The sequence below is a fragment of the Colias eurytheme genome, chromosome 14 (genome assembly GCF_061535395.1).
Source record: "Colias eurytheme isolate Ceu_HAF_F1 chromosome 14, ilColEury1 Martin Lab GWU primary, whole genome shotgun sequence".
In the NCBI taxonomy this organism is placed as follows: Eukaryota; Metazoa; Arthropoda; class Insecta; order Lepidoptera; family Pieridae; genus Colias; species Colias eurytheme.
The window spans coordinates 9,913,707-9,932,109 of record NC_142993.1 but is presented as its reverse complement, the minus strand read 5'-3'; the positions used below and the strand labels follow the sequence as shown (position 1 = coordinate 9,932,109).

The 18,403-nt window shown below is 37.5% G+C and overlaps 2 protein-coding genes across 2 annotated transcripts; one reads left to right on the top strand and one right to left on the bottom strand.

The window, feature by feature from the left end:
* Nucleotides 1-1,107: 1,107 nt before the first annotated feature.
* On the bottom strand, nt 1,108-16,727 carry LOC149903061 (kelch-like protein 5). Its single transcript, XM_090109233.1, has 10 exons — nt 16,376-16,727; nt 16,054-16,214; nt 13,017-13,219; nt 12,361-12,558; nt 6,351-6,533; nt 5,880-6,032; nt 5,352-5,512; nt 3,051-3,258; nt 1,948-2,137; nt 1,108-1,311 (listed from the first exon to the last, which is right to left on the bottom strand). The coding sequence occupies exons 1-10, from the start codon at nt 16,603-16,605 to the stop codon at nt 1,169-1,171; spliced, it is 1,830 nt and encodes a 609-aa protein (XP_089965359.1). The 5' UTR covers nt 16,606-16,727; the 3' UTR covers nt 1,108-1,168.
* LOC149903062 (uncharacterized) lies at nt 7,420-8,889 on the top strand. Its single transcript, XM_090109679.1, has one exon. It carries the CDS (start codon nt 7,456-7,458, stop codon nt 8,887-8,889), a length of 1,434 nt encoding a protein of 477 aa, XP_089965805.1. The 5' UTR covers nt 7,420-7,455.
* Nucleotides 16,728-18,403: the final 1,676 nt, after the last annotated feature.

The following is an 18,403-nucleotide window of genomic DNA, read 5'->3' as shown; positions in this document are numbered from 1 at the left end:
TATTTAATTATATATTCGATTTTTTTTCAATTCTATTCGATAGTCTAGTTATAAAATATATTTACATAACAATTACCGTTGTATAAATCTAAAAATTGCCAGAAATAATGGAATGAAATATATGGAAAATAATTTCAGAAAAATTAAAATGTTCACAAAAAATGCAGTCATAAGTGTTTTTGAGAGAAGCATGAAAGATGTAAACTTGTAGATTTATATAAAATTATTAGTAATGTGATGTCTCACTTACATGTATTATATTTAAACAAAATTACCCTAGAAAAATATATGAGCGATTAAGTAAACACTAGTCTATTTCGTCAAAAAATAATATATTAGACGAATATTGGGTCCATATTAAGTGATTAAAATTATGTTATACGACATCGGCTATGAGTATTGTATGGTTTTGTATTTAAAAATACATATATGGTCGATATTTTATTATTGATTCTAATTTAATGCATTGAAAATTGCGATTATTGACAATTTTTTATGTAAAATCAATTGGAATGGTTGTGTCTATTTTTGTAAAACAAAAAATGGTCATTTGAGTCAGATTGCGATTAGTTGCATGACCGCAACAATTTCTTTTGAGATTCCATAACCAAATTCAAATTAGAATATTATACTAAAAAATTACGCTTTATTAGTTTTAGTAACATATGGCTATTTTAAATTCGCTGCATTCAAAAATGTTTTCACTATAAAAAAATTTCAAACGCCCTAACGCTTTTCCTATTGGTTAAAAATGTCACAACATGAAAACGAAAATTAAAATAAAACGACACATAATATAAGTTAATCATGAACAGGCAGGTGAAATGTCACATTAAAAAAAAAATCAACGCGCCACACAAGTTAATCATTCACTGGCAAGCAATAATCTTTTGCCAGGAAAAAGCTTAATCATGAGCGGGCTGAAAATGTTTCAATAAAAAAAAATCAACGCGTCAAAGTTAATCATTCACTGGCAAGCAATAATCTTTTGCCAAAAAAAAGTTAATCATGAGCAGGCTGAAAATGTCACAATAAAAAAAATCAACGCGCCAAACAAGTTAATCACTGGCAAGCAATATTTTTCCAAAAAAAAGTAAACCTGGCCGAAAATGACACAATAAAAAAAAAGCTAGCCGATGACGTATACAACGAGCTGGTGGCTGCAATATCAGAAGATGTTCCTCGGCGGCGGTATCGCTACTACGGCGGCCCCCGCCCGCCCCGTGCTGAGCGGCGCCAGCTTGCGCCAGCAGTTCGACTCTGAGTCGTATACCTCTACTATGCAGAGGTATTGGACACCGTCGTAACCGCCTGAAATTTTATTTAATTAATTTCTGGTGTGTTCATATGATATGTGGAAACGGTGAAACTTGTGATCGATAAGTATTTTTAATTACATGTGCGTTTAATGCTACGAATAAAAAAATGTAAAGATAGAACATTCAACGATCCGCGCGCACAAACGCTGCGGTCGCCGTTAGTTCGTAGCTGTATGTCTGTGTGCGTGAATTCATCAACGGTGACACTGCGGTCGTGGTAACGTTGAAGCATTATTAAGCTATTGCATAGCTTCTATCGCGGGCCTTGAGCGCGGGGACCGAATCCAGAAATTGCGTAACGAAAAACATCACACTCCCCACTCCGACGGACACGGAGGTGTGGCTTGAAGGCATAGCATGCAATAGCTTTACCGCGGCAGTCCCCGAGTGCCACACGTGTTTTTTTTTAATTCTAAATATGTATCAGTTTGTGCGTGTGCGCGTGTAAATGGTCACCGTTAGTATCTGTATGTGTGTGCTTGTTCATCCACGGCGACGATGCGGTTGCTGAGCATGTGTAAATGCTCACTGTTAGTTTGTGTATGTGTGTATGTGTTTGATCACCCACGGCGACGATGCCGACGATGCTCCACGCAGTGTACATGTATGTGCATGTGTAGACACTCACCCACGGCCACGATGCGGTCGCCCAGCAGACACGCGCCGATGGCGTCGCGCGCGTGCGCCAGGCGCGCCAGCAGCAGCCAGCTGTCGGCGAGCGGGTCGTACCGCTCCACGCACGCCAGCCGCCCGCCCGCCGTGTTGGCCGGCGCCTCGTGCCCGCCCAGCGCGTACAGGTACCCGCCCGCCGCGCACACCTGCCGCCACACGCGTGTACCAAATAATTAACATGAATTAATTATTTCTATTTTTTAATAATTTTTATTTTTGAAAATTTTATGCAAATATCTACTGCCAAACTTTAATACAAATTTTGAAGTGTAACTTCTTTAGGCGCGTTGAGAGTAATATGTTAACGTCGCGTCATGGCAATACCGTCTCATCGTTGAGTAAGGCGACGATTTTGGTATTTTTCAATTTTTGTCAAAGTTTCACTTCTGACACGTGTGCTCTGCACACACGCTCTTTTCAAGTTGTAGTCAATTAGCTAAAGAGAAGGAAAGCTCTGCATTGAACCCCGTAATCGCATCGTGGTGCGTCACATGTATGACGTCACACACTCACGCTGACGCCCCCGCGGCGGCGCGTCATGGGCGCGCAGGCGGCCCAGTGGTTGGTGGCGGGGTCGTAGCACTCGACGGAGCGCAGGCACGCGCCGCCGTCGCGCCCGCCCACCGCGTACAGGCGCCCGCGCAGCGCCGCCACGCCGCACGTGCTGCGTCACATGTATGACGTCACACACTCACGCTGACGCCCCCGCGGCGGCGCGTCATGGGCGCGCAGGCGGCCCAGTGGTTGGTGGCGGGGTCGTAGCACTCGACGGAGCGCAGGCACGCGCCGCCGTCGCGCCCGCCCACCGCGTACAGGCGCCCGCGCAGCGCCGCCACGCCGCACGTGCTGCGTCACATGTATGACGTCACACACTCACGCTGACGCCCCCGCGGCGGCGCGTCATGGGCGCGCAGGCGGCCCAGTGGTTGGTGGCGGGGTCGTAGCACTCGACGGAGCGCAGGCACGCGCCGCCGTCGCGCCCGCCCACCGCGTACAGGCGCCCGCGCAGCGCCGCCACGCCGCACGTGCTGCGTCACATGTATGACGTCACACACTCACGCTGACGCCCCCGCGGCGGCGCGTCATGGGCGCGCAGGCGGCCCAGTGGTTGGTGGCGGGGTCGTAGCACTCGACGGAGCGCAGGCACGCGCCGCCGTCGCGCCCGCCCACCGCGTACAGGCGCCCGCGCAGCGCCGCCACGCCGCACGTGCTGCGCGCGCCCGCCATGCCCGCCACTATCGTCCACGTGCGCGAGCACGCGTCCCAACTGATAAAGAAAGCATACACACGTTACGAACAATAGTACGGTGAAACGTTCGAAATTTGAATTTCGAACAAAAAAAATGTAGCAATTTGGACAACATTTCGAACAGATTTTACCCGACGGGTAAAGTAGATAGAAATGTGATGTGGGCGTGGCCCACGTGTCAATGATAAGTTTAGATCACCTAACTTGCTCTCAGTTGTGCGCAGAAAAATATTCGAGTCGGTTGTCAGCTGTCAAACCTTTTTTCCATATTTATTCATTAATTAGGACGTGTTGTTCGGTATAAAGAGTGCAAAAATGATAGCAGACGAAATAATATCAGCAATGAAGGCATTTCATACCGTCGGTAAGTCTTATTTTAATTTATTTTAATTATATTTTATGTTATAACTTCGCTTATCGTAATTTGTCAAAATTGTATATAAATATCTAGTCAAAATGAACCTTAATCCATAAGAAATTAGTACTATTATAGATTGAACAGCAAACAAGACTTTCTGGAATATTATTGCAATAAACAAACGAATGTCGCTTTAGTGATGCTTGTGGTGCATATCGACAGTATCGATACTTTAGAAAAGACAAACATTATAAATATTAAATTTTATTTTATTTTTCCTTAGCTTTCATTTGTCTGATTTATTTATAGATTTCCCAAAGAGGCTAATTTAAAAGAGAAATGGATAACTGCAACGTGACGAGTTAACTGGATGCCGAACAGTACTAAGCGGTCTAAAGCTTTGGTCTGGTGATCATAACGCACAACGCTGAGGTATACGGTTTGCGATGCCAAACACTCAATCATATGAAAAACGTCGACAATGTTCTCTTGTTCCGTCGCAGTATGCGTCCGCGGCGAAGGGCAAGCGCGGTGAGTGGGGAGGTGTACTCCCGCACAGCGCGGCGTCATTCTCGATTGAACGCTGCGGTGTGCGGGTATGCGTCACGGCATATATGAATGCGACAATATGAATTTTTTCGTAGACAATAATAGAATTAGTTCGCAGCTATCCTTTTTTATATAAAAATAAAGACAAAAAACATAAAAGTTTGATAATTACAGCAAAATTGTTCATGTTCACGTCTACCTTGGTAGCTGCGGCAAAATCAACTGACCACCTCTCCGCAGGGAAGGTAAATGCTGCGTCGTGACGCTGTGTTGGGGCGCATACCTCAGCGTTGTGCGTCATGATCACCAGACCAAAGCTTTACAAAGGCCACCGATACATCAAACCTACAGCAGTTCCAAGATTTAAAATAATGCATATTTTCTGTTTGTATTTTGTAAATATAGATTTATACTATTCTATTCCGTTTTTTATTTAATAATAATAATATAAAAAGACGTACTTAGTAGTAATAAACATACTCCAAAATGTGACGCATTATACTATACTCATATAAAAGAAAGAAAAAAAAATACACAAAAAATATTTATTTGTGAATTATCGATAACAAGGCTGACATCCCTCAGAGCATAGCATCAGATAAATATCAAGTTAATGTCATTAATGTTGAGTGACACAAATTTCAACCTTATCTCTATGTGTTGCGTTTCAAATTTATATCTATCGAAAACTAACGTCCTCTGTTGTGGAGTAGCTGAATGTTTTCGAATTTGGAATTTCTGTGCAATGAGAAACAAAACAGCTAATATACCTAGGGATGTTATACTAAAATAAACCGTAACATGGTGCGTTAGGGTACATATTGAAATGCTGAATTTATAACCTAAGTCAGTTTTTACTCAAATTAAGCTGTCCAATCAAAGGCATAGTTTACTTGTAGTGTACTGTATAACTATCGGTTTAAATGTGTGGGTTTGGCGACACTGGTTTTCATACTAATTAGACATTACAGCACTTCTATATGTTTTTACTGTTCTGTGGGTAAAATAATGAATAAAGAGTTTAAAATCCCTAAAAAAGTCTTTAATTTCGAAATTTGAATATTGCAAAATTAAATAAAACTCATAAATTCTTCACTTGGTTTTTATTTAAAAAATTTAAGTAACTACACTTACCATATTCATTTTTATTTTAATGCAGAATTTATTCAATAATTTCTAATTTTAACACACAAACATCACTTACCGTTCCACAGAGTTCAAATAAATCCATCCATCATGTCCGCCCACAGCATATATCGGCGAATTAGGCCCGTCCCCGAGCACGGCAACACCGAGCCCGTGTCTGTGCGCGTTCATTGGCGCTAGTGTGCTCCAGCTTAAAGATGTTAGGTCGAAACATTCCACCTTTCAAATGAAAGAAAAAAACAATTAAAAAAAGAAGGTGAATGCTACTTATGAAAAAATCTCCAAATTCATAGTGACGTTAGGTCGATACTGGAAACATTTAACCTACATTTATACACATACATATCTCTAAAAAATGCGGCAATTTACGTTAATTTTTTTTATTCATGAGATTTGAATTGGGCTGTTTTATACTAAACAAGAACAACAATTATCGTACGGTTCGACCGTCACGCGACATGCGCTACACAGACCTAAAAGTTTGAGACGATGTAATAAAAGTTTCACTTTAAAAATAAAATATCTTTAATTGTTTCCCTATTACTACTTCCCTATTCACGGAAAATGTCTGAATTCTAATACTCACTGTATTAAGAGTTTTAAGTCCATCTCTACCGCCTACAACTATAAGTTTATTCTGCATTACAGCGACTCCAAATTGCAGTCTTCGAGCACCCATTCTCATGAAGGGAGTCCATGTATTTGTCCTTGGGTCATACATTTCCATGTTACTAGCACCCTGGAACACAATAATTATAATTATGTCTTATAATAATATTTTCATTAATTAATGTTGATATAAACTATAACAGATAATATCTATTAGTAATTCTATTGGCAGTTTACTCATTTCTTTAACCTTTAGTATGTGTGATACAATAGTTTTGCTTTTAACTGAGTAGCTGTTTTCTTTAATTAAATTGAATTAGTTTTATTTCAGAGACAACTGTGCTACTAAATTCATAAATACATATATAAGTTTATATGTTATCATACTTTTTATAACATTATAAAATTAAAGTGCAATTCTTTTCCAATTCTACTGTTCAATATTTACCTTGTACCCATCCATGCCACCAATAGCCAACAAGCGTCCAATCGTAGAGGTCCTCGGTCTAGTTCTGTGTGAGAACAAGAGGGATCTACGTTCAGGTAATAGGTGCCATTTTACAGCTTCCATGATGAGCGGCTGGCATTCAGCCACGTTGCCACACGCTTGCTCTACTTTGTCTATCAGATACTGAAAGAAAAAAAATGTTGTGTGGTTTTATGAAACCACGGTAAAAGTGAAAAAACTTAGGCACAAAATTATCGTATTTGTACGATAATTATCGTACGGTTCGACCGTCACGCGACATGCGCTACACAGACCAAAAAGTTTGAGACGATGTAATAAAAGTTTCACTTTAAAATTAAATTAGATGCATTGAGTTACATGTACTTTTGTTTGATTTAATTCTTGTATTGCATATAAAAGTTGCTGCATAATGGTTTTAGTTTTAGATAAAGTTTCAAATATTACCTAGCTATTATTAGTTTTAAAACAGCAAAGACGAAATAAATTTAGACTTTTTTTTAAATGAAACATTCTCGCAACATAATTGAACAAAACAAATAAATCATTTATTTATACAAGTCTGATCATGAATGCAGTACCTATAAAAAAAAAAATGAGCCGTCAAGGAACGTCCATTAAAAGGTAGATGTGAAACATCAATATTATCACTTATAATACCACAAGAGCTTCAAAATTATCGGGTATTTTCCGATAGGTTCGTTGCAAACAAATGAAGGAGTCAAGTTTTTAGTCAAGGTTAAAAAATCACGAGCGCGAAGCGCGAGTGATTTTTCCTGAAAAACTTGACGACTTTATTTGTTTGCAGGGAACCTTGAGGGAAATGCCAGATAATTTTGAAGCTCGTGTGGTATTCGGGAGATTATTTTTCCGTCAAAAATGTCAGCCAATAATTTCACAATTGAATTGAACCTGGTTTTTTTTTTTTTTTTCGCTGCTTTGTTGTGTCGGAGAAAACACGTGTCTCAGAGATTGTTTTTGTTTTTTACGTTTTTTATTATCCTATTATTTTTCTAGTGATACCAAACTTTTTGTTGTGTTTGTGCTGTTTAGGTAAGCAATTGAAAACTAATTTTCCTTCTGCAATATGGGTCCTGACCCTCCAGACCTTAATAAACCACCGGATCTACAGAGTGAGATGATGGAAGCGGAGTCTACGGGCCACAAAAGGCCCCGTTCCGATCACTCCTCTAAAGACTCTGACATTTTACCCTCCAAACGCCATATCCCTGATCACGACTATACTATCCCAGCCTCCCAAACTACCTATATTGATCCAATTCTTTTGAATCCCCCATCTTACACTGGCGAAGAGAGTGGACCATACATAGTATATGTGTCTCGCACAGAGGAAGACCCTTCGGCTGGTCTAAGTATAAGACCCATTAAATTCGGTTCGTTCTTATATAAACACCGTGTCCAGAACATAACTAAAGATGGTGTTAGACCTATAGGCCGTAATAAAATATCGGTACAATTTACTTCAGCAGCAGATGCAAATAATTTTCTTAATTTTTCAAGTTTAAAGGAAGCGAAGTTTCAAGCAACTATTCCCTTGTTCCATATAACCCGTATGGGCATCGTCAAGGGTGTCCCTACTGAATGGTCAATGGAGGAATTTGTAAGTTACATAGACTTTCCAGGAGGACGTGGTAAGGTTTTAAAGGCGAGGCGTTTAAATAAAAAGCAGAAAATTGATGGAGTGACGTCTTGGACACCGTCCCAATCTGTAGTCCTTACCTTCCAGGGGCAAACTATGCCCAATAAAATATACTGTTTATACACTGCCATGCCGGTTGAGGTCTATCAATTTCCAACAATTCAGTGTTTTAAGTGCTGTCGGTTCGGTCACGTTCGTGAACAGTGCCGTTCCAAAGATCGCTGCTATCGGTGCACTCAAATGCACGCAGGTGATACCTGTCCCAAAACAGAAGTAGAGGCGTCCTGCCTCTACTGCTCAGCTAACCACTTTGCAACTGACAAAAGCTGCCCAGAGCAGGGTCGTCAAAAAGCGATTAAATTGTTGATGGCGACTGAAGGTGTCTCATTTGAAGAGGCATCAAAGTTGATCCCAGCTTCACGCAAAACATTTGCGGAAAACGTTAAGACCCATCCATCCACCATCCACTCAGTAACGCCTGAATCCCACCTCACATTATCAAGCCAACCTATCCCTACGGTTTCTTACAAAAAAACTGTAATGAGATCTCCCCGCCCCAGGGCTACTTTGGGAACCACTTATGATACAGTCGCTCATAACGCCATTGTTCGCGACGTTCCACCTTCCCTCCCCAATGGGTGCGCTCTAATTAATAATACTACCTCACCCTCGGCCCCTTCGCGCGATGATAAACTTTTAGATATGTGTTTATCTTTTATTGAAAGTTTAATAAATGAATACCCCGAAAAATTACCGTCCAACGTTGCCTTAAGATTCTCCCGTTTTTCTTCCATTCTTTCAAACCATGGATCTAGTGTTCCTCCAGTGGAATGCACAGAGTATTCGTCGCAAAAAACATGATCTGATAGAGTTAATTGCCTTGCATAAGCCTGTTGTGGCTGCCATCTCGGAGACATGGTTAATTCCTGGTTCTCATTATTGGGTTCCGGGATTTTCTTGTTTGCGTGATGACAGGGATGACGGTTATGCTGGAAGTGCTCTACTTGTAAACCGATCGATCCCATTCACCCAGATCCCTCTTCCGTCGCACGGGCGGTATTTCAACGCCGTCGCAGTGCGAGCCTTTGATATCTCCTTTTTATCTGTTTATATACCTCATCCTCATCCCAGTATCATCCCTGACCTATCGTTAATTATTTCCTCTCTCCCCTCTCCCGTGATAGTTATGGGAGACTTCAATGGCCACCATACTTCATGGGGATCTTATATGTGTGATACCTTTGGACGACTTTTAGTGGACCTCTTTGATGATCTAAATTTATGTATAATCAATGATTGTGCCCCTACTAGAAGAGTTTCCCCCATGCAAAATCCTAGAACTGTAGTCGACTTAAGTATTTGTTCATCTATATTAGCCTCATCCCTTTCTTGCCGAACCCTTCCCTCTACATTTGGTAGTGATCATTTCCCAATTCTCCTTTCCTGTTCTCGTACTGTTCATATCCCCACCTCCTCTTTTCCTCCCTTACTTAAATATAAATTAGAAAGCGCTGATTGGGACTCTTTTGCACTCAATCTTGATTCTAAAGTAGCTAATCTACCAGAAATTCTTCGACAAAATTGCATGTTCTCATATAACTCCTTTGTTACCTGTCTCCACTCTGCTGCTTCTGAAACCCTGCCTGTAAAGCGAAAAATTTAGAAGTCTGGATGAATGACCATGGTCTGTCTCTATCACCAGCTAAAAGTAATATTGTAGTATTCACCAAAAAACGTTCATTTTCTCCCCCCGTGGTGATTCTTGACAGTTCTGTAATGCCTGTGGTAAGTAAGGTCAAATTTTTGGGTGTTGTGTTGGATCAAAAATTAAGTGGTATTGCACACATTGACTACATTGTACAAAAGTGCGAAAAAAATATTAATGTGCTACGTTCACTCGCTGGAGTGTGGTGGGGTTCCCATCCATATTGCCAGAAACTCGTCTATAATGCAATAATTCGAAGCCACCTAGATTATGCATCTTTTATTTTTGAGCCTTGTAGTAAATCTGCATTGGTAAAACTAGATAAGATCCAATATAAATGTTTACGCCACATACTTGGTGCAATGAAATCGTCTCCAGTTAACGCTCTCCAAGTAGAATCTGTGGATCCACCTCTGTTTCTTCGCCGACAGTATCTTGCCGATAAATACTTTTTTAAAATAACGCAGTACTCATCACATCCTCTTCTTAACAAGCTCCAGAATCTATTACATTCTCTCACCTCCAATACTTTACGTTCGCCATCTGATTTCCCGTGTATCCTTAAAAGCCTTATTAAGTTTTATCGCCTTCCAGATCCTTCTTTTCAACTTGATAATCACCCTCTATATCTAACAAATTACAATGCTCTAGTTTTTAAGCCTTCCATTATTTTAAGTTGTGGTATAATTAAAAGTTCCCCTGATGCAAATATGTCTCTCAATAGACTCATTTCATCTCGTTGGCACGATTACAATTACTTCTATACTGATGCCTCTAAATCGTCAAATTGGCTACCGGTTGGAGTAGCTGTGTGGCATTCAAACTCTAAAACTATACTGCAATATAAATGTCCTCCGCTTTCTTCTGTCTTCACTGGCGAGGCAACAGCTATTTTAGAAGCTATTAACTTCATCCTCTCCCATAACCTTAAAAAATCTATCATCTTTACCGATTCTCTAAGCTGCCTTCAATCAATATCTTCGAACCCATTCCGTTCTAAATCAAATTTTCCAGTTATTCTACAAATAAGATCCTGCCTTTTTAACTGCTATGAAAAGAACCTCAGCGTTTTATTAGTTTATATTCCAAGCCATTCGAATATTACTGGTAATGAGAAAGCCGACGCCCTAGCAAAAGCAGCTATGTCTAGTGGTACCCTAGAACATTATTTAAACTATTCATACGATCTCCTCCCCCTTGCTAAGTCCCGCCTGGAAAGTATGTGGAACTCTTTGTGGAATAGCTCAAACAAGGCTAAATACTTCAGAGATATACAGCCCACGGTTCCCTGCAAGCCGTGGTTTTTCAAATATAAAAATATTAATAAATCTACAGTGTCAACCATTTGTCGTCTCCGACTAGGCCATGCTTCCACACCAGTGCACCTAGCAAAAATTCATGTTCGTGATAACTCCTTATGCGAGTGTGGCTTAGCCGAAGGTGACAATGATCATATATTTTTTGAGTGCCCTAAACGAAATTCCTCACTTTTGGATCTCCTTCCCCCTGATGTTCCCCGCCCCACTAATTTTAAATGTTTATTGTGTTTGGTTCCCTCCTCATTTGTAAATGTTTTATCCAAATTTATCCACCTCAATAATCTTAAATTTTAATGCTTTGCTTTTGTATATGTCCTGTTTGGTTATCCAGGTAAGACTGATCCAGCATTTGAACTGCTCAATCTCTTCCGTGATTTTTCCTCAGCACAGAGCATCAAGTTGCTACATTATAACCGTAGTCACTGAAATAAACGTTCAATTTTGATCTGTGCACACATGACACTTGACACTGGCAGAATCCGTCCTTTTGGGATTGGGAAGGCCATAGACAGAAAAGAAGAAGAATTGAACCTGTCAGTTTGACGTCAACGACCAGAGAAAATTTTCAAACAATTAACAGTATAATACCATGTAGGTTGTACCACGTGACGTCGAATGGTGCAATTCTATTGGTCGATATTTGGGTCGGAAAAATAATCAATGTGAATTTATTTAGATTTCGATGCGTAGCGACGCGACGCCGGAAATTGGTTTAACATGCACCTATAGATCTATACTTATAATAAATCTGTAGAGAGGCAAATTCTGTACATGAAATATATTTAAAAAAAAACTATGAAGGGGTGATAAGGGATCGCTACTGATGCCAAAAATGCAATCAGTAAAATTTTTGTCTGTCTGTCTGTCTGTCTGTCTGTCTGTATATTCGTTATAGAAACAAAAACTACACGACGGATTTTAACCAAATTTGGCACAATTATTCTTCATACTCCTGGGCAGGTTATAGTAAAAGAATCATGTAAATCGGTGTAGAAACACCAAAGTTATACATGAAATACGCTATAAGTCATCGCGCGTGAATACAGAATCATGCAGCCATAAGGATTATTTTTGTGTATCAGTTGCCGCGTTCGACGCGCTTCGCGGCGGGAGCTATAAAAAGGCGGCGGGTCTGCACCCGTTTCGCGTTGTCATGGCATCACGTGTGAACGGCTGAACCGATTTCGATAATTCTTTTCTATTATATTCCTTGAAGTATGAGGATGGTTTTTATGTAGAGAAAACGTAAATATGTACCACGGGCGAAGCCGGGGCGGACCGCTAGTGTTTAAATAAAAATAAACATACCTCTGATGACAATAACGGCAGTTTAATCAGTTTCAACAAATGCGGCAAGTATTTCTCTCTGTTCACAAGATCATGCTGTACCCACAGCATCATGCTCTCAAATACATTCTCTTCAGTGACAACATTGAGATCATCAGATTTCAATAAATTGGCTAATTGTTCATCACTTAAGCATAGGAACTCTTCGTTTTTCACCACCTAGACATATAAAGAAAATGGTAGTTAAACTTCAATTTGCTTAATATTTTTATGTTTTTTACTTTTTATCTCAATATGAGTATGTCAGTTTTATCTATTTCGAAAATAATTCGAAAAATATTAAAGTGAATTTTGGCATGACTAAAAAATACAAAAATGATTTAACTTATGTAGAGTTATTTTAGTAATGATTACATAACAAATATGTGTGTGAATGAGGTGTAATAAGTATGCTTTCTAAAAAATTCCATAAATTGTTAATTCATTGTATTTATCACAACAATAAATAATATTTCTTTAAACTTGTATAATGTACTGTAACACATAGACACAAGAATTTAATGGCATCAATTACACAACATATTTGTACAAAGGAAAAGAACTGCATTCTTACACATGAATCACTTACCATATAATTAATTATTTATTTATAATAAGGTACTTATAATATTAAATACCTGCATAAAATGTTGATATGTGTACTCCATAGCAGTTTTATGTAGCGACATGCAGGACTGCTGTTCGGCAAATAATGCTATGCCTAAACAGTTGCAGGGATCCAACTGCTTTTCTAAGAAATCACAACATGCTTTGGCTACTACGTGAAGTTGGAGTAATGTGGCAGTTGATAATAAGACTTCTACTGTGTCTTCACTTAATTCTGAAAATTTTATTGTTAGAATATGGGGTTTTATTAGAGATAGTTCTTTAAATTATTATTGTAGCAACACATTTTGTAATTATTTATAAAATGTCCTTATGAAAAATATGCTTTATTAAATAGCAAAAACTAAGGAGTAAAAATTTCTGGATAAGAGATTCAAGGGAAACTCAATCATTAACAAACACAGTTTTCAGCATTGAAAACTTAGCAAATAGTTTTGTAATCATTGAAAATAGATTACATAAAACATAATTACATATTATAACTTTGTTATATAAATAGCATGAATCAAAATTTATGTTAAATGTAATCCTTAATATTGAAAAAATACTTTTTTTTAAGAATCATGTAAAATACCTACTAGATAATGTTTGCAATAAAATAAAATCATAAAATGTTGTTGTAATAAGATTATTCTTTCAATGTTATATATGAGAAGTAATGGATTCAATGTTTAATAAAGAATAAATACTAAGATAAAGGTAAGTACTAATTAAGTTTTATAGGGAACAGAAAATTCAATTCCGTTTTCCCCTGGGAAAATCAATAAGTGATAGATACACTTTATGAAAAACTTACATGGGATATTTAATATTTTTATATTTAGAAGATACTTCACATACAATAAGTTTATTAATTCTTATTTTAATATTAACATACATATTATATATACATATACATATATAATAGGGATGTAACGATACATGATTTTGCCGATACGATACCGATACCGATATTTGTAGTAATGTATCGGCGATACCGATACCGATATCGATGGCTTGGTAGAAAAATAAATAGTGAATTATGCATAAAAAGTTACCAACATTTAACAGAGACAACTGTTAATCGTATTCTTTTTAATAAAAAAGCCAAATCAAAAAACAACAAAACCATTTATTTTAGTAGGTATTATTATTTTACGAAGTCAGTTAAACTTTAAGTAATACACATACAATCAGTACCTAATAAAAGTTTACTATTCTGCCGTCCTTTAACTAGAAAGCTGTTAAGCCCACGAAGTGAGTTTCGAGTAAATGGCAAAAACACGGAAATCGTTATTTCTTAAAAATTATGACACTTACAATAAATATTGTGAGATACATCGATCGACATTTAATTATATTATATATAAATATTAGTTTTTACCCAGAAACTGTTATAATTTATTTTTAAATTCACTTTTTCTCGTTTAGTTCAGCATATAATCTGAAAATTTTAACTATTTACTGGACAAGACGGCCGTTCACATACCATAGCGACTTTTTAGCTAAGTAATTTAGTATTTTTATTTTCATTTTGTGATTTTTTTTTATTTAGTAATAAAATGCTTACCTAAAACGTCGTTAAGCCACCATCTCTAGTACATTGCTTGATAGTCGATTACTAATTCCACCCAAGGGGTAAATTACATAATTAATAAATAGTTTTAAAAATTAAATAGTACAGACTGTCTTTCTTCTCTTTCTCGGTTACAGCGACAAATCAGAGTCTAAACAGAGAAGTACGATTGAAAGTTCGCACTGTCGTAACCATTACCTACCAAATTTTTGTAACTTTGACTTGTTATATTTTCCGTAATTTAGCTGCTAGATTGTTTAAAACTTAGTAAACCTGATCAGAAACAATACGTCTTGTAAAAGAAAATCAAAAACAATCGGTACTCTGCTTGGGAGCGACATTATTTCATCATCACTCTCATCCCCAAAACTGATGCATCACCAGAATCGGATAACTGCCTTTTAGCTAAAAAATGAGGGTTAGCTGCTTTGTAGCTAAGCAAAAAAGTGTTATTAGAATTTTTCCTAAATAAAATTACTTAACTAAAAAAGCGTTAAGGGTGAGTAACTGCAAATAAGGTAAGGATTTCCATTGGAATCGTTATATGAAAGCATATCATAAAGCAGTTATAGTCCTTTTGCGTCCCTATAGTCAAGTATAATCTGATAACATACTTTAAGTCAAGTAAAAAGCTAAAAAATAATTATTAAATCTGGCGGTTAAGGTACTTTAAAGGAAATTTAGCGAAGTAGTGTTGGTTAGACGCTTTCAAGTTATGGGATCGCTGAAAATTGTGTTACTTACAATATTTTCATATATTTATAACTATTAATGATTCTTAGACAGAAAGATAGAGAATTCTGAACACTATCACCCTACATTTAAAACTGAAAATTGACCATTTGAGGGTTAACGGCTTTTTAGTTAAAGGACGGCAGTATTGGTAGAGTTTTTTCAGAAAACAAAGTGCGCACGCGCGGGCGGCCTCCCGCATCGTTCATTGGGCGCGGATTTTTGAATTATTTGATATCAAAAAAATTGGTTGTTTGTAAAGTAGGTTTACGATCGAGATGTTTACGTGATAACATAATGCAGTGGCAGCGCTCGAGATGAAACGGGAGATAGGTCCGTCTCTCTCTCGTTATACCTGCGATCGCGCTCGTGAGGTTTTGGTGTGACACAAGTTTATGAACATGTCACCCGACTAAAACGATTTTAAAAACGTTATCACGTTAAAAATTAAAAAAATTCAAAATTATTTATTTCTTTCCTTTACATAAACAAATTTGTGATTGGAACACTCCTAGTAAGCAAATAAAATGCTTGTGTCAGGAGGTTCCGTTCTTCCTTAACACTATTACAGAAACAGAAATAAAACAATATGAATGAATAAAATGCAAAAACATAAAAGAAAAGAAAGAATTTAATAAAAAAATATCGGTATCGGTTGATTTATTATCGGCGATACCGATATATCGGCTTGCCGATATATCGGCCGATATATCGGTATCCGTATCGGTATCGTTACATCCCTAATATATAACATTACCTACCTATAATTCCTGTGTAACAATAATGTACTAGTGTCTTCAGTGCTTGTGGATCAACCCTTTCTAGAGTTATTTCTGTGGATTTGGCTTCTTGCAGTGATCCCGTGAACATTGCAGCAAAATATTCACTGCATGATACTAAAACTATTTTATGTGCAGGTATCCTAAAAATAATTGAATATTGTATTACTTCTTCCTCTAATCACACGTTAATACAACGCGGAAATACAATCTATAAATATATTCTATCATTCTTTGTGTTCACAACAACATCAACAAAAGACTTTCGAAAAAGGTTTGCGACTTAAAAGGTGAAAATATTTACCTGCAAGTGCCTGCAATAAGAACTACATCACAAAGCTTTTGGGACTGATAATAACCGAATATATTCTTTAGTGTTGATTCTGAATGTCCTTTGTGACAGTGAAATTCATCGGGACTGGAACCACTCGAAAGACTAAGTTGACTAAGTTCCCGAGGTAAACCTTCGTCGATTGAGTTCTGAGATACATTATCTTTAGAAGCCTCAGCTTTTTGAGTATCACAGGCCGACATTGTTACATTAATTCCGAACGACAATGGAAAATGTGCACACAGGAAATAAAATAAAATAATTAAACCGGGCACAAATAACGAACGCTAAACGCTTCAGCAGAATGAAAACAAAGAGATGTCAAATTGTCGTTTTGTTGTGAAAGTGTCATTGCCGAGATTTTACACTGCGTTCAAGAATGACACTTATTAGTTTGACATCATTTTGACAGTTGACATTTACCAGTTCTGAATGCAGCTGAATGCAGCATGTTTACTGAAATGTTTACATATTATTTTAAGCGTTATTTTGAATAGTACAGTGAAATAATCTCTTATTTATGTGAAGGGAATTTAAAAGTTTTAAATACTTACCTACATAGATGTTTAAATTATTTATCATATATGGAATTTTTAGTTTATAAAAATCTGGACTATAAAATAAAAGAGTAATAATAATAGGTACACTTTTCTAAAACTTATCATTCTAATGGTGGAATTCAAGTGGAATTCAATGAAAAACTAGATTATATAAAAGTGTCATCCACACTCGGCTTGACCCACTTAATAAATTTATAAACATAATTATCTATTAATCGCCCTCCTCCTTGATTGGAGAGAAGCTTTAAGATGTGTTTACTTTCACTTAATTTGTAAACATTTTTAGATTTTGCAATATTATAATGAAAATGGCACTCAAATCGGTAAAGCCGTTTCTGAGAAAATAGTTGATAAACCTACATAGGTGTACAAAATATAAACAAATACTACTGAACCGATCTAAATGAAATTTGGTATGTAGGTAGCTGAATAAGACGTAGGTATCATAGGATTTATAATATAGGTATCACATAACATTCTAACATTTAAATTATTACATTAAAATATTTATCTTATTGAAAGGACATGATCAACACAACAATGTCTGGAAAATCCCCGGGAAGTGCTCAGAAAATCCCTGGAAAATGCCTGGGAAATTCCCGGAAAATGCCTGGGAAATTCCCGGAAAATGTCTGGAAAATATCCGGAAAATGCGTGGAAATTTCCGGAAAAACCGTGGAAAATACCTGGAAAATCCCTGGAAAATGCGTGAAAGTGTCCGGAAAATGTTGGGACATGCGTGGCAAATGCCTGGAAGATCCCCGGAAAATGCCAGGAAAATGTCCGGAAAATGTCTGGAAAACATCCGGAAAATCCCCGGGAAATGCTCGGAAAATCCCCTGAAAATGCCTGGGAAATTCCCGGAAAATAACCCCAAAATGCCTGGGAAATGCTCTGAAATGTCTGGAAAATATCCGGAAAATGCGTGGAAATTTCCGGAAAAACCGTGGAAAATCCCTGGAAAATCCCTGGAAAATATCCGAAAAATGCGTGAAAATGTCCGGAAAATATCCGGCAAATGCGTGAAAAAGTCCGGAAAATATCCGGAAAATGCCTGGAAATCCCCTGAAAATGCCTGAGAAATGTCCGGAAAATGTCTGGGAAATGCGTGGAAAATCCCCGGAAAATGCCAGGGAAATGCTCGGAAAATCCCCGGAAAATATCCGGAAAATGCGTGAAAATGTCCGGAAAAAGCGTGGAAAATGCCACTTCAAATTTGCGAAGTAATTAAAGCAGAAAACCAAAAAAGAAAAAGAAAGCTAAAATCTTTCATATTAAATGTATATGGGATATTCATATTTCATACTTAATGTATATTATATATAATATACAAAAATATATAATATAAAAAATATTTCTCGATTTATTTTTAAATATTTACTACGGCCATTTTACTCATTAGGTCAAGTACTTTCGCTATCAGTTTAAAGTTTTTTGTTAT